Source organism: Phytophthora sojae (assembly GCF_000149755.1).
Source record: "Phytophthora sojae unplaced genomic scaffold PHYSOscaffold_13, whole genome shotgun sequence".
NCBI classification, from domain to species: domain Eukaryota; phylum Oomycota; class Peronosporomycetes; order Peronosporales; family Peronosporaceae; genus Phytophthora; species Phytophthora sojae.
The window spans coordinates 81147-107243 of NW_009258127.1; the positions used below are offsets into that span (position 1 = coordinate 81147).

The following is a 26097-nucleotide window of genomic DNA, read 5'->3' on the forward strand; positions in this document are numbered from 1 at the left end:
TGAAGTGATGACTGTCTGAATGTCCTCCTGCTCCTGGATCTGTTACTGCTGTTCCAGCATTCACTGAGGGCGTGTGCTGCATTTTGTAGCTCATGAGTTCTTCCTCATCGCTCCCCGTCGTCCGCGCGGCTCTCGACGCCGATGCTTCCCTGTCCGACGCCGTAGCCGAACGTGTCCATGGGCAGAATCTCGTCGATCCTGTCGCCCAGCTCGCTAAGTCGGAAGCAGCAGGCCGCCACGATGATGGCGTCGTAGTCGTCATGCTCGTCCAGCTTGGCCTGCCGCGTCTGGATGTTGCCGCGCAGCGTCTTGATCTCGAAGGTCGGGAACTGCTTGCGCAGCAGCGCCTCGCGCCGCAGCGAGCCGGTGCCAATGACGCTACCCTCCGGCAGCTGCTTGAGCGTGGTGAGGCCCTTGGTCTTGTGCTTGGGGTGGATCACGGCCGCGTCTTCAGGGGTCTCGCGCTTGGTGATGGTGGCCAGGAGGCCCTCGGGCAGCGTCGTGGGCATGTCCTTGAGCGATTACAAGGCGAAGCTGGCGGTCTTGGCCAGCAGCGCGTCCTCCAGGATCTTGGTGAAGAGGCCCGAGGCCGTGCTCGTGCCCAGGTCGCTCAGGTGGCGGTCCAGCACCTGGTCGCCCACCGTGTCCTGCTGCCCCACGACGAAGCGCAGCGCCGGGGATTTGTCCTCCAGCATGGCGATGACCGTGTTGATCTGGGCCGTGGCCAGCTGGTTCTTGCGCGACGGCACGTAGATGGTGCGCTTGAGCGTCTCCGTGTCGGCCGCATCTCAGTCGCAGTCATGGCTGACGATGGAGGTGGTGGTGATGAGGTGATGCAGATGCTGTGCTGACTGTGGGAGAGTGGTGTAGAGTTAGTGTGGTGGTGAGTGCGGGCCAATCAGGAAGCTGGTGGGTGCACCACCCAAATAGACTCGTAACGAGCGCCGGATTGGCCCATGTCGGACATATACAAACTTGAAGTGCGTTTGCTACGTTGTGGGGCTAGACTGAATCCAAGGGGGCTAATGTGGCCAGGGCGCGTGCTTTCCGCGCGCTCGATCGAGAATTACTTGAGTCGGAAAAAGTGAAGTCGAGACTGGAGTCGCTCTCTAACTTACACGTAGGACCCGTAGTCAACTTTGCAGAGCTGTAGCAAAACAGCTCGGTCACTCGATGTTGCTACTACACAGTACTGAGCTCGAAACTACAATATGGAACTTGTGCGTGCTATGAGTAAAGAGCACAACAATAGCATCAGCTCTCGTTATCCGTTTGGCTCATCTTACGCCCCAATTTAGGCATCGTTCGACAAACCAAGTCGCTCACTTGACGTACGAAACGATGCCGCTCCGTAGGTGAATGGCAGCCAGAAGCATGAGAGTCGGCTCTGGAAATGGTGTCATCGCGTCGTGGGGCTTTGGACGTCACTTCACGTAGAATCCAAGGATGCTACTCCAGCCAAAGACCCCAGCAGCTGCAATCCTACACGAATGAATTGAGCATCTCTCAATTTGCTTGGTGACGCCACTACCCACATGGAGCAGGAGAACAGTCTCATTGTCAAGACTGCGATTATCCAGTTTGTCAACAACTACGCCGTTCTCTGCTACGTTGCGCTCCTCAGCAAGGCTTTGAAGGCTGCGATATCAGCTGCATGCACTAGCTCGAGTATATGCTCGCCATCGTGTTCTGTTCTCAGCTGTTCGTCGGCAACATTACCGAGGATACCATCCCGCGCTTGTTCATGTACATGAGTAAGTATCGCCTACTCGGTCACTTGGACGACTACAAAAACTCTGACGCTGAGCGCGAGCTCTTCATGGCCCAGTATGGCTGGCATGGCACGTTCGATGACTACATTGAGATGGCGCTTCAGTTTGGCTTCACGACTACAATGTTCGTCGTGGCCTTCCCCTTCACGCCTCTGCTATCGTACGTAAACAACTACTTTGAGATTCATCTGGACGCATATCGCTTGATTTTCAGGTCGCGGCGCCCCCGCCCACGTAATGTGCGCGGTATGAGGGTAATGTACTCATTCATCGTAGTGTGCACCAATGCCACCGTGGTAGTCTTCATAGGCAACTTCTCCAACCACCTGGACAATCCGACCCGCGAGTGGATGTTCTAAATATTCATTGGAGGCATGTTCCTGTTCAAGTACTTCCTTGAGGTGTGCATCGATAACGTGACGGTGCAAAAGTACCGCCAGGAATATCAGCAAGTGTCTGTTCGACATGCCCGACGACGACGTCAATTGTCCGATCGACGACGACTGCGACGACCCGGAGAACATGCTCACGATTGATGACGAAGACGCTTCGTGAGCGCAACCCACTTGCATGAAGTTCGTCGTCCAGGTCAAGAAGGTGGCCAGCGTGTTGCTTTCCCTAATGCTTAAACTGTTACTCAAACTGTTACAGTCAATCCCCTCAGTAAGCGCACCACTACCTTCAAATACCCCGTAAAATCAGATTGAAGCGAAGGACATAGCCTGAGTTAATCACTGTTCATTATTTCCAATTCCCTTTCAAATCGCTTCCAAAACCCCACCGCGCTTACTGAGGGGATCGACTGTACAGAATCAAACACCAAAATGTCGTGTTTCGAAATGATATCTGCGTGTTCGACAAATGGCTACACTCATCATGCTGCTGATTTCGTGCGTTTGAAGGGGTGTTTTCAGCCAATCAGCGCCGAGAAAGGAAGCGCGACCAGCCCCTAAGCACGCCACTGGTGTTCTCCCGCGGCTGAGCCTTCGGCGGAGCTTGGGATGAGGCGTGAAATGAGCGCTGGCACATCGCTGGCCGCGGGGGGTGGTGGCGCTAATCACAGCGGCGGCTTTGGCTCCGACGTCGACAAGGAGGCAGGTGGAGGCGACGAAGACGCTCGTCGCCACGTGGACGATAGAGTGGAGAAAACCGCGGAGCCCAACGCCTCGGGCCAGTTCCAGGCGGACGACGGTGCATGGGACGGCTTTGAGACCGCATACAACGTGTACCTGCAGCCCTCACCGGCCGCGCAGAGCGTCTCGTGGCTGATCTGCGTAGCACGAACGCGAGGGTGCATTTAGGAGTGTGGATATGTGGTGTGCTTCTACCGCATGTAGCAGTCGTTCGCTGTGCGCTGCGTGACTGCCCGTTGTGTCAAGCTCGGCAGATTTTTAAAGCTGGGAAAAGTGGTCTGCTGGCCACGGCAGCGAGGGAGATGCCGACGGCGAGCTACTCTTACCCTGGACCGAAGCAAGACCTCTACGTCTCAGTAGGTGGAGTGTTATGATCGTGCGGGAACATGGTTTTTCAGGTGACTGACGATGTGCGTCGTGGTTTTGTTATTTTGCTAGCAAACTCCAAGACTATAATACAAAAATAAAAGTTGTGACGCGAGCTGGGACCGTACAACTGACCCACGGAAGACAGAGCGTTCTCCGGCTTGGTGATCGTCGCGTACTCGAACAAAATGCGCAGGTCTCCCCGTAAACGGTAAAGCACAGCACGTAGGACTCGCCAGCAAAGATTTTGCTGAGCCACGTGCCGGTGTTGCACGAGATGTCTTAGCCGGTATGCTCTGTAATACAGCTTGCCTGACAAGTGCCCGCGTCTGGTCGTTACAGACATCAAATATCCATGCATTTGCCTCTTGTGAACCTACGGCTATCATACCCATCGCCTGGCGAACAGCCTCGTTGTTAGCTCTCGGGAACTGCCGCGCGCATATACCGCCTGATCTCGTCGCCTACATTGTGTCGAAACAACGAGGAAGGAATTACTCTACATAAGTATTACTTCTCTGGCCCTCTTAAGAAACAACATTCGGCATTAAACCTCAATTTGATGTGGACCCCATATCACATATGATTGGGTATAATCAACTGTTTCATCTTACTATTGGCCAAAATAAATGCGTCTGCGCATGCCGAGATAATCGCGTAGAAAAACCTCAAAACTGTAGCCCTTCTAACTCGTCTCCAACAGGCGCTACAACATCGACAACCGAACATAAGGGAAAGCAGTCGCTCGCGATTACGGTGATATGTTATTTTCTAATATCGCTAAGTTTTTACGGCACCTCGCTAAAAAAAACTAATGTTGCCTAAAACGGACTTCAGATAAAAGGCTGTTTCTCTTTTCTTTCTGCTGCTAGATTTTTTTAAATCATAGCGTGAAACGGAGCAAATGCGCAGCTTTCGGTCGAGGTATTGCGAGTCACCAAACGATTTTTTTGTAAAAAGTCATGTCCAGAAAAACGAAGTGTGGTTTCTTATGTGGGCCAGAGAAAGTATAAGTAATACCTATATTTTGTCAAGGCGTAACTAGAGTGTTGACCTACGTATAAGTAGGCCAGGCCACCGCACAAAGCGAGCGAAGCGACCCTGCTAGGCGGCAAACCTGAAGCATGCAGCGAAGAGCGAGCCGTGGCATCGTGACTTGCGTATTTTTCACCTGAACACCTGCAGGCGAGCAACCCACATGGCCACAGCTTGAGAGGAGCCACGGTGGTATTAGAGTGTCAACGGAAGATATCATCCAAAACAAGGCTCACGTTTCAAGTTCCAGCGTGCGAAGCACGAGGATGCAAACCCAGGAACCATCGTTGTCCTTGTAAGCGGTGCGTTCGAGCCGAAGCGGGCGTTTTAGAGCTGCCCAAGCGAGCGTAGCAAGCCTTTTGCAAGTGTAAAAAACATGTTTTCTAATCTACTTACAGAACCGCTAAGACGCACACTTCTTGTACATATCACATTTTTTATGTCTGTGGTTTGTTTTGTTTTGGACAATTTCCTGATCTGTTATCATGTCTCCGGCTCCGCCATGAGTATTTCTGTGTCGTCGGAGCCTCCGACATTGGTGAATGAGGGGTTAAGGTTTAAAATATGTGTTTACGTAATTGCTTTAACACTTTAAGATCCTTTAGGTTATTTGGAACTATAGTTTTATTAACTTATATACTTTTTATAATATAAAGGTTGAAACAGCTCACTCAGTTTGTTTGTATGACAGCTATAGGTTACAGCAAGTCTATTGGTTATGCAACAGGCATACGCTAGAAAACAGCTATAGGTTATGTTTTGAATCTAACGTTTCAAATTATCAGTGCTTTGAGATTATTTCAAAATTACGGGCGTATTTTGTGTTTCCCCTATAATAAATGAATTATTCAGATAGACGCCTAAAAAAATGTGCTTGGATACCGTTCTTTGAGTTTTGTATTTTAGAGCGGCGCCTACAACGAACGCGACGCTGACATCTACGGGTTATAATATTTATTGGAGATCGCAGCCACGAAGCTCCGGTATCACCGTAGTCTTAAATTCTGAGGATTCTTTGCACTTACCTTTTTAAAGGTTATTTACTGAAAGGTCACTTCAAATTATGCTGGTTTCATCAAAAATTAAATCCGTAAATGGCTCAAACCACCCTAAACTTTGACGATACCCTCGGAAGCATCTAAAACATGTCCTAGCACGTTTTCACGCTCTGGTTGCTGCTAGTTAGGTAGTAGTAGCATTCCTATTCTCCTACCCATGAGACCACCACTTAGCTGTCCATTGTTGATACTGAAGCGCAGTTGTTTTAAGGGTCGCATGAGCGCTATTTTTAGAATCGACCTGATGGCATGCATTTTCAGTCGAGTGGTTGCACTTCATAGCATGCTCTGCGTTTAATAATGCTCTTCCTCCCGAGTGCAATTGCTTATAAGTTAGAGCACACGCAGGGCTACCCGAAGAAGTATTTATCCCCATGTAGAATGACCTAACGGATTTAAAAGACTTTTGACCTAGCATAGCAAATGACGGCTTTTCGTGACCGTCCCGTAAATAATCTGTGTTAAAAGCTGTCTCACCTGACTACAGTGTGTCTCGGGCTAGTTGCGTTTGCTTTTATTCGTGCTACCGCAGCCAGAAATCTAGCGATGTTAAAGCTAGGGGATCAGCAATCACTGTATATTCCATTGAGGTTTAGCATAGCAGGATATTTGTCAGATAATGCTGTTGTCGTCGCCTCACCGGAGCGTCAGGCCGCTTGGCAGGAGCTGCGTCAGGGATCCAGGTGTGCCGGAGGGTCAACAGTGCAGGATCTGCTCCCTACCCCTGTGACATGCTGTTTTGACGTCAGCCCTGCTTGCGGTGCGCGTTTGACAAGGATCACCCTTCCGCGGCGCAAACCATCAAACAAGCACCAGATTCTCCGTCCTATGCATGGCACTGCAGTGCTCCGTCGCTCCAGGTGTGAGGTCCATCTACGATCCTGGTCATTGGCGCGTGGGAAACGATGCGAGGGCGAGGTAAGGAGGTCTCTAGCGAGAAAGACACGGCAAGCACCGTTGCCGGTCAACGCACCCCGCACTGCAGGCTGCAGAGGGCAGATCCGGATGCAGACAGTTTCGACAGCTCGTATAGAGCTCCTGTCGCAAAACCAGGGCGGAGCTGCACCAACCAAGCGGAGGATCGGTCCACATGTGGCCAAGGGCACTGCAATGCAGAGACTGCGGAGTGCGAGCTGCAGCTTTCCACTCGTGCACCTATCTCGAGTGAGGGGGCTATTAGTGCATTTGTGGCGACGGCCAAATTGCCGAGTCACGGTGCTGAAGGCGGAGCGACCCAGATCCCCATTTACTCGATGGTGACGGCGCGATGCACACAAAAAAGAGCTGCAGGTCAAGTTGCAGGTCAACTGCAACGCGTCATCGCCATGCCCCCCCCCCCCCCCCCCCCGTTCACTCCGACCATGGTCACGGCAATCGAGCGTCCGAGGCGAAGCGCGCCCATGATCGGAGCGGGCAAGAAGAAGGCCGCGCTGAATACTTGCAGCGCAGCCAAAACTCTGCTGAACCCTACCCGCGATGTTGCTGTTGTACGGACCTCACTTTTTTCCCGTTTCTGCCGGAGCGTGGTTCCTATGGGAGCACTGCAATACTATATAGTACATCATCGCTGTCTCTGAGGGTGTCTAGGGGTACTCTCGTTGCTCTTATATGGGATGGTTGAGCGGACGACGAGCGGACAAGACGATGCTCATTCTGGGACAAGAAGACAAAGACACATGAGCGGTGCTTTCTTTGGGGACGGGGACTCATACTCGTCACCTGCAGTAGCTACGCGGAGCAACCGTGCTGTCGCTGCGACGGACGCAGTCACACCGGCGTCAATGACTCCTCTGGTCGCCAGCATCGATCGCATCAACGCTGCTCTGGAAGCTGCAGTGGCACAGCCTCCACCGCCGACCGGTACATTGCGTGTGTGCCACGCAACGGAAGATGAATGGAACGCTTTTGCTGACAGCGAGGGTCAAATCGTTCGACTCAATTATCTTGAATGGTTTGCTGACACGGAAGAGATTCACATCATCGAGTTTGCCGACGCTCCCCACGAAAAATACATCGGGGAGCTACACGATCAATTTCGTGAGCGGCATGTCAAGCGATGGCTTGCAAGCTACATGGCCGCCAAGAATTCTCAAGTGTCCAGATCTCAGTTATGGGTCACGCGAAGACACACCGCACTCTTTGCTTCCACCAAACATTCCAATTCTTGCAGACTTTCGGACGATCAAGGTTGAAATTGGAGTTTCTCAGGAGTGGGGCATGGCACATGGACAACTCGACCACAAGGCGATAGCGATATGGGCTGTGATGCCAGGAGTTGAGTACGTGCTGTGTGTGAAGTTCGAGCCCGACTTTACGAATGCGGAATACAAGTTGTATGATGCTCGCGTCAATCCACTCGTGCAGCTGACTCCACTTCCAATCGTCGCTCCAAGTACCGTGATCCAGTTGGACGGACGTCGAATTCTTGGTATTCCACCAGGGATGGCGCTTCCGGTAGGGTTTCCTGCAACTCTGTTGGTGGATTTGTACTCTCCATTGGTCTGGGCAATGCGTTAATCAGACATCCAGCAATCTCTTGCGCAGCAACTACTGAGTGATCTGATTGGATAAAAATAATCATAAATTCATGTGAAACCGCCGCCGTGGAAAACCGGTTTTGTACCGGTATCTGCCGCATTCTATTGTGACACTGCACGGTGACTCTGGATGCGAGTATTTTGTATTAAACTCACAGATTTTAACCAAAAAAACATACCACGAGAAGGGCCGTCGTATATGTTACATCTATTGAATTTGTGAATATGTGAGTATTTTGAAATGCCCTTTTTAGCCAGTCCATATATTTTGCTTTTTTTTGGGCGGGGGTCCTTACCCCCCCCTATTTTTATATGGTAAATTTATCCCAATACTCACATACTCACATACTCACAAATATTTACTATTGATATAAAGATACTATATGAACTATTGACATACTCTAAGTGAAAGCTTTGTGAGTATTTTCATTTTACTCACACTTTCATCTAAAATCTATCTCCTATTGATATTAGATGAACCAAACCATGTTTAGTTTATTGTTTCGCGTGAGGCAAGACTTTATGGACATCCTCGAGACATATAACATGAATCATCATCCGCTAATGTGACTTTTTCGACCTCGTCGAAATCGACATCATAAAAAAAGATGACTCGCGGCGGGATCCCCGCACGAAGACATCATAAAAATATTATGATCTTAAGCGAAGAATATATAGAATATAAAAAACATAACCTTAGTAATATAACAAGTAATATAGCAACAACGATGTGCAACTTCATCAAAGCCAACGGAGAACAGTGCAAGCTTGCGCGCAACAAAGATCGATGCGGAAAGCATCAGATTATTGCAGTTGAACAAAATAATCTTGAAGTCAGTATACTCCAGCTATTGCCGAAGTTGTTGATACACAAGCGCCATCGGTGATCAAGCCCGTCGAGGTGAAGTTAGCAAAGTTCCAGAATTGGATCAATCGATTGTCGAACCGGTGATCGCGGAAGGAGTGGTATATAAAGAGGATCAAAGTTCGGATTTGGAATTAATTAATTCGATTGATGCGGATGTGAAACCAACGACTGAGCAATTGCGGAAATGGGCGTTTCTCATTGTTGATGCAAATTACCATGAGAATCGAGATCGAGTAGAGGCTGAGAAGCTTGTTCTTGATTCTCAACAAATCGATTTCTTGCGAAAATACGTTGAAGCTAATACCAAAAAGAATGCTAAAGGCAAAGATATTGAAAGCATACTCAACCGTGATTCTAATGTAATAGATCGGTTTGAACGCAAAATGAAGGAGCGCAAAATGAAGGAGCGCGAAATGAATGAACGCAACGATGAGGATGAGTTCTTCTTTGAGAATTATATTGAAGAGGGCAGGGCATTTCAGTATGATGTAAAAGAGAATTTGCTAGATGCCACGGCAATCATTGGTGCTTTCGACGAATACATCAACGGCAAGGGCTTGGATATCGCAGATTCAGAAAAGACAGACAGAAGGGCATACTTAGATGGGTATCGCTATTGCTTTTATATCCAGCAAGGGAACATGACATTAATTCATTACTATTGCAAGACTGAACAGATGATGAAGAACATTCCGATCATGATTGGCGAGATAAACGTCGCTCAATATTGTGTGGCAAATAAGCTGTACGACCAGCGTCTATACAAACTATGCTGTATGATGAAGCGATCGTGGTTCAGTGATAATAACAATACTTGGAACTTGGCTGGTGTGCTATATCGCAAGCAACACGTCGATCTTGGTTTAATGCGAAAGACATACTTGTGTATTTTGTACTCCATGACCGATCGATTTGATCAAGCTGCTGCGTTAAAAGTGTTCAATGATTGGGAAACGTCCAAGTATCACCCCAATCTAACTGAATCCCAAATTAAATCTATTGGTGGAGGAACCGATCCAGATGGATACAAGGAATGGAAAGCGGAGTATGAACCACAAGAAGTCAAAGAAAAGAAAGAAGGCAAGGAAAAGAAGACACCTTTGGATATTCTCAAAGAGAAGCTGATTGATATCGTCAAAGACAAGTATAAGCGTGAGTTCCAATCTGGTGCAATCTATGAGAATATGCTTCCATATTACTATGTTCGTAAATACGATGATCCGGCTACGTTTCTGAATGTAGTATTTGCAACTGAGCCTCTGTTTCATATGTGCAAATCACAAGATCATCAGCAATTACTTTACTTCATCAAGAACATCATCAATCCTAACTTTGAGTTCATTAAACTTGACTATAACTATATCGGCTTCAAGAATGGTATCTACGATCTATCTAATGCAACGTTTATTATGACTGCTGATATCGTAGAGAATATTCAGGTTCGAACATACATTGACTCAGAATTTGAAATTGACAATGACTATGCTCCTGTACTTGATCAGTACTTGAAGTTTCAGTTCGATGATGAAACTATCGAGTTTATCTATTTTATGATTGGTCGTCTGATGACTAAGCTCAATGATAAATTTGATTTCATGGTATTCCTATTTGGTGAGGGTGGATCAGGCAAATCTCTTCTAATGAACCTTGTAAAGTACTCATTTGCTCACGACCAGGTGGGCATTTTATCCAATTCTCACCAAGAGCAGTTTGGATTGTCTGAATATGCTAAGAAACAAATTCTATGCTGTGATGATATGAATAATCTTGCTAAGACTCTACCAAAGGCTGACTTCTTGAGTATGGGAACGCGTGGCTCAGTTCAATGTCCTGTGAAAGGGAAAGGCTCGATTCCAGTCCATGACTGGGATATTCCAACAATCATCAATAGCAACAAACTACCAAACTACAAAGATGAATCTGGTGAAGTAGTCCGTCGTTTCATGGTTGCCAACTTTGAGAAAATCATTCCTGAAGAAAGTAGGAACACCAATCTTGAGAATGAAATCAAAACCCAGGAATTTGGCGTCTTTCTACACCGCTGTCGATCAACCTATCTGAAGTTCTGTTCCAAATACAAGAACAAAGGGGTTGAGACGTTCTGTCCGGTATCGTTCATTGACAATCGCAACCTTCTTCGTATGGCTACGAACAACACTTATCAATTCATCTCGGAAAAGTGAAAATACGAAGAAGGTGCTTCTATCACCGTTCCTCAGTTGAATAAAGCTATGAAAGCTTATATCAGGGAAAGATATGAAATGAAACAAATATCCAAGGATACAATCAATATCTCAAATATCATGCTAGTTGATAATCGATATGTAGAGAATAAATTGAATATCTGTAAGAGCTGTCGCAAGGAGCACAAAAAAGGATGCTGCGATAAGTACGACCGCCTTAATCGATCAAAGTCTCATGTTATTCAAAATATCACGTTCTCTTATGGAACTCCTGATGATGATTAGTCATATGCAAAGACAAAAAAAAGATTGGTCTTGGGCCTCGGAGAGATTCCGGACACTACAGGGTCGATTGAGCTTCCGCCCATCTGATATGTTTTTTAGATTTGAAGTGATATGTTCTACCTCTGTATTGGTAATGACCGCCGCATTCACAAGTTACCTTCTCGACGAGTCTAGCTCGTTGTATTGCTTGTTTTTCTCATTGAGCACTTCTTTATTGGCTTCCCAGTATTTTTTCGTACTCTCTCTCTGTTTTTCTTTTTTTAATAGCCCAAATGGAGGTACCTTATTCACACAAGTTCTCTTGAACTTGTTGATCCATAAGGTTTCGTACGCAAGCAACTGAGCTCTATCGACAACCTCATACTGCTTGATCAATATAATTTTAAATGCATACGGTCCATACTTTCGGAAGTATGGATAAATTGCAATTTCGCTAGTTGCTTTCCCTTCTTCCCAACGCTTGAAATTAGACCGATGCCCACTCATACGATGTTTGAGTAGATTAAACGTGCTACCCACGTAGCAAATGTCGCTTTGACTACAAACGATTTTATAAACTGAACCGATCATGACTATTGTTATATTTATAGCATTTATATATCAAGATCAAACATAACTAAAGTTATCCCAGTCGAAAACTGCCACTTGCGGCAATTCCTTTACGACGACGAGTCATGGGAGGTGACATCATGCCTACACCGCTAACCGATTTCACTAATCCACGCAAAGGGCCGGCTTCAGGTCCGACCGCAGTCGCAACACCGTCAAGAAGACCCGAGGTAATTGGCTTCCAATTATCTCTAAGGAAGCTACCAATTCCTTTTGCAGCGGTTTTGATTCCATTCCACAAGCTTCCCCAGAAACCAGAGCCGCTTAGTCCCGATTGATGTGTTCGTAGAACTTCTCCGTGAGACATATGTAACGTCGTCCCCTTGCCCGCTTCGTAAGCCTTCACCAGCTTCTTGTAGTTTTCAGGATGGAAATAATGTGTATGGCCTTTGTTCAATTGAGAATGACTTAATCGAACGGGCTTGCCATGTAGGACTTTAACAGCCTGCGCGTGGCTCAAATCGACAGCAAATTCCTTGTACATCTAAATTGAATATCTGGATTACTTATATACAGAGCGAGAGACAAAAATGTCGAAGGTTAATAAATCTAAAACACCTAGTCTGGATGAAATTAAAAAATATTATCACTCGTGATATCAGAATGGGAAGCGAGCATGATAATTTGTCTGACACTACAGTAAATCTATACACCAGACAACTGATCAAGCTTTACAAGGCCGGCGTTGCGAAACAACAATGGTCACCAGATGAATTCATTTCCAATATTCATTATCCAACGAAATACGACGATGCCTCTTTTCAAAAGACGTTCAAGGTTCAGAACTCGAGCATCATTGCGCTTCTGATGAGCATCTATACAAGCAAAGAGAGTCTCATACTAACACTGAACGCCATGTGCAAAATGGTTAAAAACAGATTCCGCGATGCATTCGGATATTACAATGCGATCCGAAAGGAATGTAAGTAAGCAAAACAAAGCCGCAAAGCTAGACAACGAACTGACGCCAGAGGAAGAGAAGAAGTACATCAGCTATGAAGAGCTAATGTCCGTCCCTGGTAAAGTTCATAAGGTGCTCACTGAAACGTACGGCAAAGTATTTCTATCTCGATCCGAGTTTGAGGAGCTGGCCAACGCTAAGAGGACTGAGTACTTGAAACTCGTGTTTGATTACATCACACTGTGGTTGAACGTGCATTATCCACTTCGTTTGGTATGGCCGAGCGTTCTTCTCGCTCCTGAGGAGGGAGCTATAAGCGATCAGAGATCGCCGGATACCTCTGGTATCAATTACCTTCAAGGTAACACGTTACATTTGAACGATTTTAAGAACGTTCGACTAATGGGACCGCAAACGATTCAGTTAGATAGTACGACGATGAGCTTGATCAAGTCATATCTCGACTTCTTGACTAATACGCTTGGAGAGCAGCCTAGTAAGCTACTATGGCGCATTTTCAATCGACAGCCAGGTGAGTACGATTACACAACTTCAAGCAACAGCTTTAGTCAAGTTCTATCAAAGCTCTTCATGAAGTACAACGGAAAGCCGATGTCAATGAATATGATCCGACACATTGCTGAGTCTCATTTGATCCAATCACCAACATATGCGAAACTCACCAATCGCGAGAAGAATGATCTACATGCTAAACTACTTCATAGCACCATGGCTGCTAACACGAGCTACAACAAGATCGCAAACCGAGCGAATGCTCCCGAAGTATCATTTGAACCAGACATTGCTGACACAACGCCAGAGCCCGTTGCAAAACCTCCTGCAAAGCCCGCTGCAATGCCCGTGAGCAGACCTAAAGACCGTCGGGAGCGCATATTCCATGGCGCCTTCACACCTACTGGCAGCGACAAGACGCTCGAGATTGACATCTTTGAGAAATAATTTATTTGATATAACATACAAAGCGATTATGGAGCAAAAACAGAAGAGACCATACCGAAAAGCTGGTCCATTCCATGTGGAATTTCATGGACTCCAAGCTTGCTTAAGAAGCGACAAATGTCAAGTAAATATCAAAACAATGCTAGTATCTCATGCATTCGTTGATCTCTGGCGAATGATCGAAGAGGATAAAACTTTGACAAGGCTTTGTTTGATCATCTCGATGAGCCTGAGCGCGACTTTATGAGATACTGCTTAAACAAATGCAAAATTACTTCACGAGGGTTCGAAAGTGCGTATAATCAATTGCTGGATGGTTTGGTCAAGCGTCTAAAGATGCTTGAAGGGGCAAAAAATATCGGCGATGATAATCCATCGATCAAGACTGAAATGAAGTCAATACTTGACAAGCTATACGAGAAAAATGTCTTTTCGGCATCGTACTACAGCCAATTCAAGCGTCTGATGAAGCTCTCTTAGACCCACGTTTGAAGGTAAGTAGTTTTGAAGCATCGATGTAACGAGGCTTCTTTATCTTTTTTTGCTCCTTGGCAAGGTGGCTAATGCTGATCTTCTGAAGCTGATTGGACAATGTCTCAATATTCGTTGAACCATAATCATTTTTAGATGGAGCTACAGGTTTCGAGGACGCCCGAAGGGCTCCTGCAATCTTCGATTGCTCATGATCTACTTCGCCTGATCCATCATTGCTTGAGGCATCAACTGCCGTCTAATTCTCTTTCGTCGATGCATTTTTTCTTTTTGTTAGTATATACAAAGAGATAAAATGAGTTTTCCCATTTTGTTAAATCTCAATAATCAGGTCGCTACTCATCAGTTTCGTTATCGATTCTCACAGCCAATCGATTTCAGCAAATATGAAATTGCGCTAGGAAGTATCTCAATCTACTATTCGTGGCGAGCAATCACCTCCCAGCGTCAAAATAATTCTTTTAAAGTTATTTGGCCAACTGCTTCTACTACTACGACATATTCGATCACTCTTCCAGATGGTACATATTCAGCTGCTGATATTAACAACTACCTACAATACTGGTCAATTCAGAACAATCTCTATTTGATTAATAACACAACAGGCGCATATTACTATTTCATCTCATGTGCTGAGAACCCTTCTAGCTACGCCCTACCGTTTAATTTGCAACCAGTCAAGAATATCAGTGGATACACTCCTGCTTCAGGGATGCCAACGCTTCCAGTCACAGCATACACGCCTCAGCTTCAAATCGATAATGCAAATTTTGGAACAATCATCGGATTCAGTCCTGCGACATATCCGGCAGTTCAGCAAACGAGCGTTTATGCAGTAAATAGCAATTTAGTGCCGCAATTAGATCCAGTTGCAGCGGTAGTCGTGACTTGCTCAAATCTCTATAACCCGATCGCGGGTAACAACCAGGTATTCCACACCTTCACGTCTGCTGGGGTTCAGTACGGACAACTGATCACAACATCACAGTGTCAAGGATTATCATATACTCCATGCAAGGCACTAATTCAGAACTGACTTTGTCGTTTCTGGATCAAAATATGATCCCACTTGGTATCATTGATAACAATTTGTGCATACGTTTGTTGATCCGAGAACGCAAAACGGGATAAAAAAAGTAGCAGTGAATTACTGAGATGCTTGCCATTGCTGATGTTTTTTTGTGCGTTGGTGCTTTGCTTTATCATTCCTAGAATGCCGTCCTCCACACTGACAGTTAAACTTTTCTTTTTGTTTGGCTAATACGCGTGCTTTGTTTTTCTGATAGTATTGCTTAGAAATGTTGTTTAATTGATTCTTATTACTATCACGATACTCCTTTCGCTGCTCATTTATCTTATCTCGATTGAATTCAAAATATTGCTTCATATACAGTTTTTTAACCTGGAAAGGGATGGCTTTATTTACACATTTCAATTTGCTTATCCAAAGGCTTTCATAGGCTTCAAGATGCGTTCTATCGCATACTTCATAGCTTTTGATCAAAATCATTTTGAACTTTTCAATTCCAAATTGCTCAAAGTATGCGTAAATAGATAAATTATGTTGAGTCCCTTTCACCCATTTGCTGTAATCACTTTTATGTTGTTGCCAACGCTTTCTAGGTTCATTGAATGTGCTCCCAATGTATTGGGTATTACTCTCAGTATGAATAATTCTGTAATGTGTCCGATCATGATTAGTATAAATGTTCTATTTCTATATAACGTGTTTTCTTCGCTTAAGATGGACTCACAAATCGCAGACGGGTTCAATTACATTGCGATAATTTTGCGATTGATAATATCCATCATCAACGTAGATAACTTGTCACTAGTTTCTTTTTTGTAAAGATCGATGAATGTTTAATTGGGATATCAGTGGGGAAGTCACGACAAATGATACCGAGGTCCCGGTTCGTAAGATTCTTTCCCAATATCACATACTGGCTATTTATTCTAATAGTCTTCGGAATCCCAAAATACGATTGACTAATGTAGATCATGCTAAACCCAGCCTTCCGCCCTCTGATGAAGTACTGTCCAATTTGAGCCTGTGTCTTCTTTGGCTCGAGCACCAAATCATCGAAGATGATCAGTTTGCTAGTCTCAGAGTCGTATTCACTCATTGCTGGAACGACTCCGTTTTCAAAAATCTCCACATTATCGATAGTGTCTTTGAGATGGTCATACAACAATTCATTGGACTTTGTAGAAATAAGGATTTTTGTAAAGCATTTGCTAAGAAGGGCGATTATGTAGAGAACAGTGATACTTTTGCCAGATCCACTAGGAGAGGCCACGCACATGCGAAATGGTAGCTCAAAGTGCTCATTCTTAGGGAATCGCTTGAGCTTGGACTTCGGAATCAATTCGTAGAAGTTTTGCATTGTATAGTATATGATAGTGATCAAAAATGTCTCTTCCACCAATTATCGAATCTCCTATATTCAATAGCTCTTACTTCACAGGCAACAATGACTATCTAACACTAACTACAGGTGATCAAAGATATTTGAGACTCGGCGGAGTTGGTATGGTTTCATCATTGAGTGTGACTGACAATCTCGATACCGGCTCTCTAACCATTGGAGGGTCATTGGTTGATCTATCCACTATTACCGGCGTCACATCCGGAACGTTTCAAGCATCCAAATCAATGACACTCGATAGTTCAGGTGTTGGCTTGATGCCTTTAGGTACATCGAGCACAAATAATCTGCGTTTCTACGGCGGAACTGCGAATCGCGAAACGATGAACATTTACAGAACATCTGACTCTAATGGATTGGTCATAGCATCAAGAACGACATCAGGATCAAACAACAAATCGTACCCGTTGTTGAATTTGATATCGACTGACAATCCAAGTTTATTCGTAGGTGGCGTTTCAGCTACAACCGCGGATTTATTCACTATTAATTGGAATGATAAACCAACTGTTGGCTTCACATCTCAGACGCATAGATTTTGTTTCAATGTTGGAAATGGACAGCCTTACAAAAGCGGATATCCTCGTACATTTGGTTTTGTTTCAACTGCAGATGCTCTAAGTTTATCACCAGGGGCTACATCGGCATTACCAAATGGAAATGGTTGCCTTTACCTGGTCAATGATACTATTGATAAAATGATCTTCAACACTAATACGCCATACACTAGTTCATTTGGAACTGCGCCTATTACGTTAAGTCAAGGTAATATTTACATTAAAGCTTCTAATGCTCTCAATGATGGATCTGCCAACTATGATATGCCAATCTTCATGGAATCGTCTAACGCATCGCCTATTGGGTTTGGATTGCAATTGAGCAATGCAACGAATGCGACCTCCACTAATAGCGCATATTTTGGAACGACCACTGGCAACGATTTGGTTTTAATGACCACAAATACACGAAGGGTTACAGTATCTTCGACTGGTAGAGTCGGTATCGGAACTGGATCGCCACCGGCGACTTTGCATGTCTCTGGATCAAACTCATACACGGTTGGCGTTGGCGGAACATCAAATTGTTATCAATACAATGTACAAGGAAACATTTGGAGCAATCTGGGATTAGGCCCAGTCAGTGTTACGGTCTCTGCGATATTCTCCTCTTCCATTTTCTGTGTGCAATCCATATACACAAGTTCTGATAGGCGACTCAAGGAGAATATAACACCTATTTCAATCACCTTGGACCACTATGATAAGTTGGAACCAGTCAGTTGCAACTGGAAGGGAGAGACCAAAGCAAAACTTGGACTGATTGCGCAGGATGCAATGAAAGTGTGTGGAGAAATGGTCAGCATTATGCCAAATGAAAATATGAAAGAAGAAGGCGACAATGATCTGGAAGGATATCAATATACTCTTGATTACTCTCAACTTGGTGCGCTAAATGCTGCTGCCATCAAACTCCTAATAAAAAATGTGAATGAGTTAGAAAAAAATTACTTGAACAACGTTCAGTTTAGATAAAGATTCCATCGAGCCAGCCTTTCATTTCAGCTTTGTACTGATTCATAGCATCTCGTCTCATTTTATGTTTTCTTGGCGGTTTAGGAGCATTGTCATCAAAATAGCCTTTGCCTTTGCGCAGCTCGACAGCTTCCTCAAATCTTTGTTTGATACTTTCATACAAGTTATTCGCAAATGAACTTTTGTAGCTATTAATGTCGTCAGTATATACTTTTTATGCCAGCATTAAAGCTACGTAATTTCTTCTCTTCTTTTATTTCTTCGTCGTCACTGCTCTCTGCATCATCCGAGTCTTGAAATAGTTGTCGAGTAAGCGAGGGTTCCGCTTCAGCTCGTTTAGCCGCTTTTTTTGTCGCTCGTTTGTCAGTAGGAGATTTATTTGGAGGAGTTACAGTTCGTTTTCGTTTCAGAAGTTTTGCTGATTCCTTCATGACTTCTTCAGCAAATTTGTCCGCCATTTCTTGACGTCTTCGATTTGAATCCTCTTTTCTAAACTCTCTTTGCTTGTTTAAATAATTCAGAACATGGTCATCCACGACCTCTCTTAAAGACTTTTTTCCTTTAATGTATGCTCGGGTATTTACGGCCTTTTGGGCAACGTCATTTACTCCTTTGTAGAAATCTTCTGGCGCAGTGGGCTCTTCCATATTGACATCTGTGTCAGTCGATGTTGGTACGTATGTATGCTTCTTTTTACTAGATTTGGGTGCTTCATTTGATTCACCTTTGATGATTTCAGGAGGACCTTTGGGACCTTTTATGAGTTTCTTCGTGATTTCATCATACTCATATTCACGATTCTTAGCCATTACTTGCTGAAACAAATTTGCAAGTGAATCAGCGCTTGCATCGTCTAGTGATTCGTGTTGAATGAGTGCCTTCAGCTTCTTGCCTTGAACAAAATCACTCTTCGCCATTGCATTGTAATAGCGGTCGTAAGCTTTTTGCTTGGTCTGATTATCGGAGAAAAAGCCACTCATGATTGATTTCGATTAGGTAGCGTATATTGAAGCTGATTAAAAAAAATCGTTTAATAACAATTAGATTGAAGATCAATCGAGATCGAAGATGTCATGGTATCTGCGATACCTAACCTTAAACTGGACCTTGCGATACCGTGCCCATAGCCGTATCAACGGTTGCAACAACTTCTCGCAATACATGGTAATAGATCGTTAAAGCGTAGTTACAGTTCGATGTACCAGAGACGATAATACTCTTACTAGCACCATCTTCACTTGGAAGACGACGACCAATATCAACTGCTACAAATCGATACAGTGATTCCCATTGACGCTGCGATAGCAAACCAGCCGAAGTGACATCATCAAGACCGCCATCAACACCCGATTTTGACATCTCCTGCAAGAATAAGTCATAACCAAAACTGACAGGATTGTTCCAGATGGGCACGTTGCCCACTGTTACTTGCAAGTTCTTCAATGCAGCAAATGGACTAGTCGTTGCTGGTACTGTCGATAGTGGGCTACGGAATGGATTGATCACATCCGATACAGTAGCACCTGCCGTTGGATTGGTAATAACAGGTTGCATGATCAAACGCTTTGGGTTAGCAATACCATTACTAACCGTCCAAGTGAAGGAAGCACCTGGCGCAACAGTGAATTTGTTCGTAATTCGTTCGAAGTAGCGGAACGTTTTCTTCTGAGCTAGAGCATGGTCGGCGCTTGGATTAGGCGAGTATGTTGGAACGAGAAGACGCGAGAACGATTGTGATGGAGTGATGCCAGTTCCAGCGGTGGGAGTACCATTAACGTCGGCTGTAATCGATAGAGTCACCGCAGATGCTGGTAGTGCAAGGCCACCCGCCAAAGCCGTTGTCGTTGCACCACTGCTCAGGTTCCAAAGTACTGGGCACGTGTTTCCGAAGTTCATGTTGTTGCTCAAACTAGCAATAGTAGCAGGCGCGACAACGCCAGCAGTACCAGTTGTAACCAATGTAGTAGATGAGCTGTTGTAGTTGAGGTAAATGAAACCGCGCGTATTTTTTTGCATTGGGCATTTCTTGAAGTAGTCACAAATATCCCGCAATTTGATGCAAGCTAGATAATGCGCGACGTAAAATGGCGAACCAGCAGCAACGGCGCCAGCAGGAGCCACATAGACTTGAGGTTTCGATACAGCCTGAAGATTTGCACTACCTCCCATAACATCGAATGCAAGTTTCGAGCTTTTTTGGTCAAGAGCGGTAAAAAGCGATCGTTCGGCGGCTCCACGGTTCGAGAAGGTGTTAGCTAAACCAAACTCACCAAGGTTATTAGTAGTAGAGCCATTAATATCTGTCATAAAGGACGAAGTGGCCAGGTTATCGAGTGATTGCGCTGCTCCGCTTGACCCTTGAATCGTTGGAGTGGAATATTCATCCAATACAAAATTGCTAGTTGCTCCATGCTTGACATACGTTGTAATCCGTTTCAGTCAGAGCCTTGAAGGTGGTATTCACATTCTCATGAACCTGATTCGTTTGCACAGTAGTTCCGTCAATAACAACCTGAACGCTGTCAATGAATTGCCATGCTCCGGCCTTTGGTACCAATTGGTCAATAGTACAGGCCGCAGTCGAAGTGACCGAACCGGCACCACCATTAAGAATTTGAAGCTTAACAGGCAACTCGATGACGGCTTCTTCCCAATTTACAAATGCGGCTTGCGAAGAGATGGTCGAAAGGTTAAATTGGATTTGTCCGGCATACTGGCCCGTATTGCTGGTTGAGTCCTGAATGTATGTCCATTTCTTGTCGCGGAACAAATTTTCTGCTGGAGCTGGTTCAACAGAATGTTCGAAAGCAGAGATATCTGAAGCAGAAGACATAGTTTATGCGATTATATTGATGACGATTATATTGATGACGATTATATTATACCCAGAAAAAAATAAAGCACCATGAGCGAAAAAAGAATTATTAAATTGTCCAGAACGACGGACAACCAACTCATGAAACTCGCCAACTCACTCGGTGTCAAAGTAGATCAAATTGATTTCAAGCAGAAGCTAGATAAAAACAAAGACTATTGCATTATTAACATGGGGAATCCAATGATCGGCGGTCAGCACTGGATGGCAGTATCAAACAAGCATAAGGCTTACAGTGACCCTTTAAATTTACCTCGTCCGCGCGTGATTCCAAAAGATTACAAATCTTACAACGAAACAGTCCAAAACCCGCGATTCGGGCACTGTGGGCAATATTCTGTGCTTTGGCTTTACTACGTGCAACACGGAAAAGTGAATGAGTTCTTCAGATTATTCAAAGATCAGTCTGATAATTTTTGATCAATCGTTTCAATATAGACATGGATCTTTAAACTTGGATTACAGAATAATCGACGAATACGATACGAATGATGGGTTCTTTGTAAAAGTATTTGGCCAGGGAGAAACCTTTTGGTGTCGTTTCATATCATATGATCCAAACAGAAATGCATTAGTTTTAAGGGTTGATCAATTGCTCTGCCGGGAGCATCCATTCAAATACGGGCAACTCATCATGGTCGATGTCGGCTGCTGCGAGTTGTAACTTAAGTATCTCTAGTTGTAATATACAAAGAGTCGCACAATGGATATCGAGTATATTGACGAGCAAGAGCCAGAGCCAATTCGCATTGATGAGGGCTACTACTCACTACCAACTCCAAAGCCAAAAGTAATTGTTGAGTCACGAATTACCCTGGATGACTTTAATCGCATCACCAAGAATACTTCTCCAGCCAAAGTTTATATCGTGGAAATACCAAGTCTTGCGCAGTTGCGCGCTAAGTATCAGTGAGGATCATAGTTTTTTTATGATGTCTTCGTGCGGGGATCCCACCGCGAGTCATCTTTTTTTTATGTTGTCGATTTCGACGAGGTCGAAAAAGTCACATTAGCGGATGATGATTCATGTTATATGTCTCGAGGATGTCCATAAAGTCTTGCCTCACGCGAAACAATAAACTAAACATGGTTTGGTTCATCTAATATCAATAGGAGATAGATTTTAGATGAAAGTGTGAGTAAAATGAAAATACTCACAAAGCTTTCACTTAGAGTATGTCAATAGTTCATATAGTATCTTTATATCAATAGTAAATATTTGTGAGTATGTGAGTATGTGAGTATTGGGATAAATTTACCATATAAAAATAGGGGGGGTAAGGACCCCCGCCCAAAAAAAAGCAAAATATATGGACTGGCTAAAAAGGGCATTTCAAAATACTCACATATTCACAAATTCAATAGATGTAACATATACGACGGCCCTTCTCGTGGTATGTTTTTTTGGTTAAAATCTGTGAGTTTAATACAAAATACTCGCATCCAGAGTCACCGTGCAGTGTCACAATAGAATGCGGCAGATACCGGTACAAAACCGGTTTTCCACGGCGGCGGTTTCACATGAATTTATGATTATTTTTATCCAATCAGATCACTCAGTAGTTGCTGCGCAAGAGATTGCTGGATGTCTGATTAACGCATTGCCCAGACCAATGGAGAGTACAAATCCACCAACAGAGTTGCAGGAAACCCTACCGGAAGCGCCATCCCTGGTGGAATACCAAGAATTCGACGTCCGTCCAACTGGATCACGGTACTTGGAGCGACGATTGGAAGTGGAGTCAGCTGCACGAGTGGATTGACGCGAGCATCATACAACTTGTATTCCGCATTCGTAAAGTCGGGCTCGAATTTCACACACAGCACGTACTCAACTCCTGGCATCACAGCCCATATCGCTATCGCCTTGTGGTCGAGTTGTCCATGTGCCATGCCCCACTCCTGAGAAACTCCAATTTCAACCTTGATCGTCCGAAAGTCTGCAAGAATTGGAATGTTTGGTGGAAGCAAAGAGTGCGGTGTGTCTTCGCGTGACCCATAACTGAGATCTGGACACCATCGTGGCCCTTGAGAATTCTTGGCGGCCATGTAGCTTGCAAGCCATCGCTTGACATGCCGCTCACGAAATTGATCGTGTAGCTCCCCGATGTATTTTTCGTGGGGAGCGTCGGCAAACTCGATGATGTGAATCTCTTCCGTGTCAGCAAACCATTCAAGATAATTGAGTCGAACGATTTGACCCTCGCTGTCAGCAAAAGCGTTCCATTCATCTTCCGTTGCGTGGCACACACGCAATGTACCGGTCGGCGGTGGAGGCTGTGCCACTGCAGCTTCCAGAGCAGCGTTGATGCGATCGATGCTGGCGACCAGAGGAGTCATTGACGCCGGTGTGACTGCGTCCGTCGCAGCGACAGCACGGTTGCTCCGCGTAGCTACTTCAGGTGACGAGTATGAGTCCCCGTCCCCAAAGAAAGCACCGCTCATGTGTCTTTGTCTTCTTGTCCCAGAATGAGCATCGTCTTGTCCGCTCGTCGTCCGCTCAACCATCCCATATAAGAGCAACGAGAGTACCCCTAGACACCCTCAGAGACAGCGATGATGTACACGCTACTACACTGCACTGCTAGAACTTGCCCGGCGCCCCCTACGCGGGCCTAGCAACGGGTTTCGCTGGCCTGGAATAGCCCCCGCTCGCCCTCGCAAGCGAGCGTGTACACAAAGTGCGGCGGTTGGGCAATCCTGGTTTGTCGTCCCAAAACGCATATTTTGTGTGAGGTTGCAGGTGCAACTCCATACAAATCTTTAGATAAAGCGTGACGTGACGGACGCACCAACACCGCAAGTTCGGCGCGCTCAAAGTGGGCTCGCCGTGTCGCGCCAGGTGCTTGCTGTGGTTGGTGGGTTGTCCGCGTTTCTGTCTGGCCTTCAGTTCGAGTTCTCCCCAGCAGCGCCGCAGCAACAGCACAGAAGCAGCAAGAAGAAGCCGACCAGACACTCAGACAGACCGCGATGGATCTCTCCATGATCCTCAGCCCCGCCTTCGAGGAGGACGGGTCCGCCGCTCCGCCTCAGGCCCCGGCCCCTCCGCAGCCTCAGCCCCAGCGCGAGCGCGGGCCGAGCCGCAAGTGGAGCGCCGACGAGCTGCAGTGCGCCGTGGCGATCCTCCAGGACTTCCAGCAGCCGGCCGCCGAGTCCCCCGCGCCCTCGCCCCACGACGTCCGTGGAAGAGGGGCTCACGCCCAGCGCTACTACGTCAACCAGGGCAAGCGCGAGCAGGAGGCCGTGGACGTCGTCGATGTTAAGCCAGGATTCCCTCGTTCGGACGACGAGGTGCAAGCGGCAGCTGGCCGCGAGGATGGAAAGGAGAACAACCTGGCCGAGGCCCAGCAACAACAACAACAGCACCAACAGCAGCAGTCGTCCTCCTCCGCCGACGCCGCGGCGGCGGGAGGAGACGACCTTATGTCCAAGCTGGACCTGCTGGTCCAGGCGGACGCCATGATCAAGCGTCGCCGCCCCAAGGCCCCGTCGTCCCCCACGGGTGACAAGCCGCAGCAGTATCTGCGCAGCGGGATCTGGTCTAGGGCCGAGGAGGAGTACGCTGCAGCCCTCGTGTCCTACTTCCTGGAAGGCCTCCTGGATCTGCCCGAGGGCATGACGCTCCGCAAGTTCCTCGCCGAAAAGCTCTGCTGCAACCGCCGCCGCGTCTCAATGAAGCTCGGCACCGAGTCCCTGGCGGGGCAGAAAATCCCACGCAAAGTTGGCGCCTCGGTATTTGTAGCTGCCCAACCTCCTCCCAGCATTGAAGTGCGTGAGGAGGTTGACCGCGTGCTAGCCAAGCTCCGCGATGCCAGCTTCAGCTCTGGCGTATTAAACAGCCACTATATAGACGACATGAACGACGGACGCTCCCACCGAAAGCTCCTTAAGCAGGACGACTACGACGAGGACAGCTACGGCCACCACAGTTACCACCAGAAGTCGTCAGCGTACGATAGCAAGAGGAAAGGGACGCGCAAAGGCCTGAAGCTCAAGCGTGGCAAGCCCACGATCATCCGTACAGGGTTCGAGTCACCTGAAGAGGAGGAACTGGTCTCGTCACTCTTCGAATACTTCATGGCCGGCATGCTTGACCTCCCTGAAGGCACCCGACTTGTGACCTATCTGTGCCAGCAACTAGGCTGCACGCCAAAGCAGCTCTCGATGAAGCTAGCCCCGCAGCGGATGGGCGAGCAAAAGTTTCCGGACAATGTCGGCTCCATCACGTACCAGCGCAAGGATGCAGAACACGCATCGGATAGCTCGGACGACGAGGACTTCTCCGAGGAGCTCTTCGAGGTAGAGAGCCGCCTCACCGAGCTGCGTTTAGCCCGCGAGGAGGCGCACAAGAACGCCCTTCCTCCGGTGGCGACCCCCGTCAAGAGCGAGCGCAAGTCCAGCGTGGCAAGTGTCTCCAGCACGGGAACAGCCAGCATTGCCAGCACGCCGACCGCGAGTCCCGTGCGCTACTTTCGCCGTAGCGGCCCATGGTCTCACGACGAAGAGGTGTTCGCAGCGGCCCTGATTGACTGTTTCTTTAAGGGGATCCTCGACATCGCTGAGGGCACCACACTCCGCGCTTTTCTGTCGGCGCGGTTGTGCTGCAACCCGATGCGCATCTCCAAGAAGCTCGCCAGCGAGTCCATTGCGGAGATCCGCATCCCAAAGAAGCTGGGGTCTTCTACCTACGTCCGTCACGGTGGCGTGACGATGGAAGAGCATCTGGAGGCGGAGGAAGCTTTGCAGAAGCTGCAGGACAGGTACATGAACTCAAGTACGACAAAGAGCCGCCGCATGGTCGGCTCCAAGCGCCCGCGTCAATCTCGCGTGCGTCGCCCTCTGGTCTCCGCTATCGGAACGGACTCGGACACTGAGATGGACTCCGACGAGCACAGCGGCGCGTCACACCGGGGAATGAGCCCCGAGAAGCTCCAGAAGACAGCGGAGGCGCACTCACCAGCCCATGAAGCCCGGAGGCAAGGGTTCCAAGTGCCCCACGCTGCTCCTGAGCTAGTGGTGCCAGCGCCGCTCAAGCAGCAGCTGGCGTAAGGGTGTGCAAGTA

General features: G+C 46.6%; 17 protein-coding genes across 17 annotated transcripts; 10 read left to right on the forward strand and 7 right to left on the reverse strand.

Moving 5' to 3' along the window:
* Nucleotides 1-104: 104 nt before the first annotated feature.
* PHYSODRAFT_340850 (hypothetical protein) lies at nt 105-1302 on the reverse strand (the record flags this gene model as incomplete). Its single annotated transcript, XM_009539089.1, has 3 exons — nt 105-512; nt 630-787; nt 1287-1302. 3 exons carry the CDS (start codon nt 1300-1302, stop codon nt 105-107), a joined length of 582 nt encoding a protein of 193 aa, XP_009537384.1.
* Nucleotides 1303-1535: 233 nt separating this feature from the next.
* Nucleotides 1536-3073, forward strand: PHYSODRAFT_340851 (hypothetical protein; the record flags this gene model as incomplete). Its single annotated transcript, XM_009539090.1, has 4 exons — nt 1536-1610; nt 1700-1932; nt 2204-2323; nt 2836-3073. The coding sequence occupies 4 exons, from the start codon at nt 1536-1538 to the stop codon at nt 3071-3073; spliced, it is 666 nt and encodes a 221-aa protein (XP_009537385.1).
* A 4478-nt stretch (nt 3074-7551) lies between these two features.
* PHYSODRAFT_419952 (hypothetical protein) lies at nt 7552-7878 on the forward strand (the record flags this gene model as incomplete). The annotated part of the gene is made up of 1 exon (XM_009539091.1): nt 7552-7878. A coding segment is annotated over one exon (327 nt), but the record flags the coding sequence as incomplete, so codon positions are not given.
* A 751-nt stretch (nt 7879-8629) lies between these two features.
* On the forward strand, nt 8630-10952 carry PHYSODRAFT_306840 (hypothetical protein; the record flags this gene model as incomplete). The annotated part of the gene is made up of 2 exons (XM_009539092.1): nt 8630-8738; nt 8794-10952. 2 exons carry the CDS (start codon nt 8630-8632, stop codon nt 10950-10952), a joined length of 2268 nt encoding a protein of 755 aa, XP_009537387.1.
* A 438-nt stretch (nt 10953-11390) lies between these two features.
* On the reverse strand, nt 11391-11807 carry PHYSODRAFT_530015 (hypothetical protein; the record flags this gene model as incomplete). The annotated part of the gene is made up of 1 exon (XM_009539093.1): nt 11391-11807. The coding sequence occupies one exon, from the start codon at nt 11805-11807 to the stop codon at nt 11391-11393; it is 417 nt and encodes a 138-aa protein (XP_009537388.1).
* A 52-nt stretch (nt 11808-11859) lies between these two features.
* Nucleotides 11860-12330, reverse strand: PHYSODRAFT_530886 (hypothetical protein; the record flags this gene model as incomplete). The annotated part of the gene is made up of 1 exon (XM_009539094.1): nt 11860-12330. One exon carries the CDS (start codon nt 12328-12330, stop codon nt 11860-11862), a length of 471 nt encoding a protein of 156 aa, XP_009537389.1.
* An 83-nt stretch (nt 12331-12413) lies between these two features.
* PHYSODRAFT_319470 (hypothetical protein) lies at nt 12414-13707 on the forward strand (the record flags this gene model as incomplete). The annotated part of the gene is given in 2 exon segments (XM_009539095.1): nt 12414-12768; nt 12788-13707. The coding sequence occupies 2 exon segments, from the start codon at nt 12414-12416 to the stop codon at nt 13705-13707; spliced, it is 1275 nt and encodes a 424-aa protein (XP_009537390.1).
* A 28-nt stretch (nt 13708-13735) lies between these two features.
* Nucleotides 13736-14187, forward strand: PHYSODRAFT_319471 (hypothetical protein; the record flags this gene model as incomplete). Its single annotated transcript, XM_009539096.1, has 2 exons — nt 13736-13867; nt 13912-14187. The coding sequence occupies 2 exons, from the start codon at nt 13736-13738 to the stop codon at nt 14185-14187; spliced, it is 408 nt and encodes a 135-aa protein (XP_009537391.1).
* A 307-nt stretch (nt 14188-14494) lies between these two features.
* PHYSODRAFT_319472 (hypothetical protein) lies at nt 14495-15330 on the forward strand (the record flags this gene model as incomplete). Its single annotated transcript, XM_009539097.1, has 3 exons — nt 14495-14579; nt 14733-15188; nt 15218-15330. 3 exons carry the CDS (start codon nt 14495-14497, stop codon nt 15328-15330), a joined length of 654 nt encoding a protein of 217 aa, XP_009537392.1.
* Nucleotides 15331-16010: 680 nt separating this feature from the next.
* Nucleotides 16011-16586, reverse strand: PHYSODRAFT_319473 (hypothetical protein; the record flags this gene model as incomplete). Its single annotated transcript, XM_009539098.1, has 1 exon — nt 16011-16586. One exon carries the CDS (start codon nt 16584-16586, stop codon nt 16011-16013), a length of 576 nt encoding a protein of 191 aa, XP_009537393.1.
* Nucleotides 16587-16612: 26 nt separating this feature from the next.
* Nucleotides 16613-16810, forward strand: PHYSODRAFT_455518 (hypothetical protein; the record flags this gene model as incomplete). Its single annotated transcript, XM_009539099.1, has 1 exon — nt 16613-16810. A coding segment is annotated over one exon (198 nt), but the record flags the coding sequence as incomplete, so codon positions are not given.
* Nucleotides 16811-16885: 75 nt separating this feature from the next.
* PHYSODRAFT_319474 (hypothetical protein) lies at nt 16886-18160 on the forward strand (the record flags this gene model as incomplete). Its single annotated transcript, XM_009539100.1, has 1 exon — nt 16886-18160. One exon carries the CDS (start codon nt 16886-16888, stop codon nt 18158-18160), a length of 1275 nt encoding a protein of 424 aa, XP_009537395.1.
* A 200-nt stretch (nt 18161-18360) lies between these two features.
* PHYSODRAFT_306845 (hypothetical protein) lies at nt 18361-19140 on the reverse strand (the record flags this gene model as incomplete). The annotated part of the gene is made up of 1 exon (XM_009539101.1): nt 18361-19140. One exon carries the CDS (start codon nt 19138-19140, stop codon nt 18361-18363), a length of 780 nt encoding a protein of 259 aa, XP_009537396.1.
* A 115-nt stretch (nt 19141-19255) lies between these two features.
* Nucleotides 19256-20993, reverse strand: PHYSODRAFT_306846 (hypothetical protein; the record flags this gene model as incomplete). Its single annotated transcript, XM_009539102.1, has 2 exons — nt 19256-20572; nt 20637-20993. The coding sequence occupies 2 exons, from the start codon at nt 20991-20993 to the stop codon at nt 19256-19258; spliced, it is 1674 nt and encodes a 557-aa protein (XP_009537397.1).
* A 213-nt stretch (nt 20994-21206) lies between these two features.
* On the forward strand, nt 21207-21699 carry PHYSODRAFT_530930 (hypothetical protein; the record flags this gene model as incomplete). Its single annotated transcript, XM_009539103.1, has 2 exons — nt 21207-21335; nt 21436-21699. The coding sequence occupies 2 exons, from the start codon at nt 21207-21209 to the stop codon at nt 21697-21699; spliced, it is 393 nt and encodes a 130-aa protein (XP_009537398.1).
* A 929-nt stretch (nt 21700-22628) lies between these two features.
* Nucleotides 22629-23480, reverse strand: PHYSODRAFT_530421 (hypothetical protein; the record flags this gene model as incomplete). Its single annotated transcript, XM_009539104.1, has 1 exon — nt 22629-23480. One exon carries the CDS (start codon nt 23478-23480, stop codon nt 22629-22631), a length of 852 nt encoding a protein of 283 aa, XP_009537399.1.
* Nucleotides 23481-24005: 525 nt separating this feature from the next.
* Nucleotides 24006-26084, forward strand: PHYSODRAFT_530731 (hypothetical protein; the record flags this gene model as incomplete). Its single annotated transcript, XM_009539105.1, has 1 exon — nt 24006-26084. The coding sequence occupies one exon, from the start codon at nt 24006-24008 to the stop codon at nt 26082-26084; it is 2079 nt and encodes a 692-aa protein (XP_009537400.1).
* Nucleotides 26085-26097: the final 13 nt, after the last annotated feature.